This window comes from Drosophila biarmipes, chromosome 2L, assembly GCF_025231255.1.
Source record: "Drosophila biarmipes strain raj3 chromosome 2L, RU_DBia_V1.1, whole genome shotgun sequence".
Taxonomy (NCBI): Eukaryota; Metazoa; Arthropoda; class Insecta; order Diptera; family Drosophilidae; genus Drosophila; species Drosophila biarmipes.
In genome coordinates this window covers 2,111,864-2,115,182 of record NC_066612.1, presented here as the reverse complement: position 1 = coordinate 2,115,182, position 3,319 = coordinate 2,111,864, and the positions used below count along the sequence as shown (strand labels likewise).

Sequence of the window (3,319 nt, the reverse complement as noted above, 5' to 3'; positions counted from 1 at the left end):
TCCACAGCAGCGACCACAATAATCAGAGTGGTAAATATGTAATCTGTCAAATCATGGAATTAAATTAAACAACACCTTCGGCAGTGCCAAACAGAGCCAAATGGAACAAGCCAGAATTTGGAAGGAAGCAGAGCTCTGGACAGGCAAATGTTTGACTCTGGCACATATGGCCTCGAGAGTGGAAATTTTAAAGCAATGCGAGCCAACCTGGCAATTATATTTATGTTCCCATTTACCAAGGGGCATTCTGTTTACTTGAAAGCAATTAAAAGCAAACCAGAAGCAGGAATACAAACAGCCAAACGCCCGTTCCCCCGATACTTCATCATATTTGTGTGCGAATATTTGCTTAGTTCTGGCCCCAAGATAGGGGTTGAGTAGCTGGGCGGCTGGATGGCTGGATGGGATGATATAGGGGGCACTCCAACTGAAAGGCCTCGCAGTAAAATGGCCACTCAGGAAACGAACTTCGTTTATTGTGTCAGGGATATATATCTCTTCTGAATTGTTTGTCTGAGTACGCTGGCATCCCGGAATGTGGAATGTAGAATGTAGACCGTGCCAGCGAGTCAGAGCGATGCACAAATAACCTACGGGGCCATAAAAGAAATACGTTTACTACGTACTTAAATTGAGTAAACGCTGCCATTACACAGGCTGCAGCAGTCAGAGATCCTGGGATCCCAGGATCCTTGAATCCTCGAATCCTCGAATCCTCGAGTCCTCCTCCCAAGTATTCAGTTTTCCGTTTCCAGCTTGCGTTTTGTCCCTTTGTTGTATTTTCGCTCTACTGTTCTATTATTTTGAGTGCACACAACCTGCTGCTGCAGAAAAAGGACAACACAATTCAGGACGAAGCTCTGAATGGGCATAGACCATTTGAGTTGTCCGCTTAGATTGGGGCTTTGGCATTGCCCATTTGGGCTTTGGTCTGCCCCACTCATCAATTAATCTCGTTTGCAGCGCTTGCTCAAATCAATTAAGAAGTACCACACGCCGATTGACGATAATCGAATTAACCCCGTTTCGCCTCAACAATAACAAGGGGCTATATATGCCTGCTCCATATATCAAACCGAGATGGGTGCAGGATTAAAGCGAGCCGAACAAATATTAAACTGCATTTCACACACTTTCGAGTCCTTAGACCCGAGTTCGAATGCAAATTCCTACTTTAACAATCATCAGCTTAGCCGAAAGCTTTAACTTGAGGCTAATGGAATGGAAGAGAGTAACATTCAACCACCTGACTTGCCACTTTGCCAGCGTTTACATTTGCACAACAGTTGCGGGCTCGGATTCAGATTTGGATTCACATTCAGATTCGGGTGGGGAGAGGGCAAAAAGTGAGATACAGATACAGTTCAAGATACATTTTAAGCAACAATCAAAGCTTTGCATTCAGGGCATCTCCTCTGATGGCAAAAATGTTCGATTTCAAGTGGTTTACCACATAAATTTGCACTTTGCCTTGTTTACAAAGCCATTGAGGGAACAAACAGAAAAATAACAAAGAAATGGGGGGCAAGTGAGACCAGCAATTGAAAAATGTGAAGCGGTGAGGTCGGCAGGTTGTGCCGAGCTAAGTGAGGTAATCAGGATAATGTCTGAGTGCTTACTCAGGGATAGGTCTTCACAAATTGCAAGGCCCTACTTATTTTCCTTTATCTAAATAGAATTTATGGTATCATTGTTTATCCAAGATATAATATAATGAAGGAATAAGGAGTGGGTAAAGCTTTTTATTCAAAATACTATTACAATAAGTGGTGCGGTACAGCTTTTTATTCAAAATATTATTACAAAAGTTTAACTTTTAACTACAGTCCAAATTTAATGCCCGCTTGGCATCTCTGAAGTACGTCTTGAAGCGATTGAGGTTTATGGAATAGTCCGATTTCTTGAACGTTACCATGTTGGTGAGAAAGATACACTTCTCGGTACTTTTCCTGTGAAGCTTGCGATACTTCCCTCCGCAGGGCGGTCCAAGTGGGCTCAGGCCCCCTTGACACCGATCGTTATTTGGGTTTGCTGATTCTGATAAACGAGCACGTACCTTGGAGTTCGAAGGGGTTTCTTTGGGTGGACCAACAAGGCTGGCACTCATCTCCTTGGGATCGTTGGTGAGATAATGCCTTGAACGGCTCAGCAAATCCTCAGACTCTTTGACATGCTTTAATAACTTTGCTTTTTTGGGGCTGCTCAGCTTCCTGCCACTGCCATCGAGTTTTTCCAGCCTTCTGTAGATGTTGTGCAAGTCCAGGAATATCTCAGCTATATCATGATCCACTGCCTGCACTTGCTGAACATAGGATTCCAGTAGTTTTTTGATATGCTGAACCTCCTTGTAGACCGTGTCACAGCTCAATAATTCGCTCTTAATTTTGGGCAGAGCCACTTCCAGTATTTCATTTACATTGAGGTCGGCGTATTGGGGATCTGCTTGAATTTCCTCCAAGGTCCTTGCCACAATTTGCCTCAATTCTGAACTGGTTGTTTGGGAAATGGCCTCCAAGGAACTGCTGCTTATAGCAAGAATCGAGTCCACTTCGCTTAGCACGGTGTTAGCCAGCGAACTATTCGCACTTTTCTCATTCGTTTCAGTCATAATTTGGCCAAAGCTATACCAAAATTTTACCGCACAACAATTTTGTTAGGGACCTAATGTTTTGTGAATTTAAAACAATTTTTGCTGTTAAACTGACATTTTTTCTTTTGAGAATATGTGTGTTCTAGGCGGAAGTATTACGTTTTCCCACTCATTTTTTAATAGGTTTATTTTCCATGTAAAATGTAAATTATTCAGCCAAAATCCTTGGCAGATTTCCCTGATTTAGCCCTGGGCTGTCGGGCCTAACTCAATTGCCTAAACGGGAAGCAGCGCGCTATTTCCTGCCTGAAGTGCACAGCCATTCACTTAAACCCACTCATCTGATCCCGACTCTCATTCCGACTCGCCCCTGCCCACGGCCAACCATATTTCGTACTATTTTTATGGGGCATGCAAAAAATTGCCAGGCCAGAGCCGGGCCCTGCCGAGTCAATTCGATTCGAGTGGTCGAGATGGTATATGGTCGACGGCCGATGGCTGGTCCGTGGAGAGTTCAGCGCGACGCTGAGCGCTGTCAACAATCACGAACCAATTGTCTATAAATACCAGCAGCGTTAAAGCAAACTCATTCGGATAGGGCCGTAGTCCGTAGTCCGTGGTTCTGATTCGGAACCGGGCCCCTCGCCTCTCGCCCACCGCCAACCCTGGCGAAGTGGGGAGCCGGAGCACCACTGCGACTTCCGCCCTGTCCTTTTTCATTACATCGCA

General features: G+C 44.7%; 1 protein-coding gene across 1 annotated transcript; it reads right to left on the bottom strand.

The window, feature by feature from the left end:
• Positions 1-1,763: 1,763 nt before the first annotated feature.
• On the bottom strand, positions 1,764-2,724 carry LOC108029024 (uncharacterized). The gene is made up of 2 exons (XM_017101071.3): positions 2,057-2,724; positions 1,764-2,004 (listed from the first exon to the last, which is right to left on the bottom strand). The coding sequence occupies exons 1-2, from the start codon at positions 2,606-2,608 to the stop codon at positions 1,996-1,998; spliced, it is 561 nt and encodes a 186-aa protein (XP_016956560.1). The 5' UTR covers positions 2,609-2,724; the 3' UTR covers positions 1,764-1,995.
• Between the last annotated feature and the right edge of the window lie 595 nt (positions 2,725-3,319).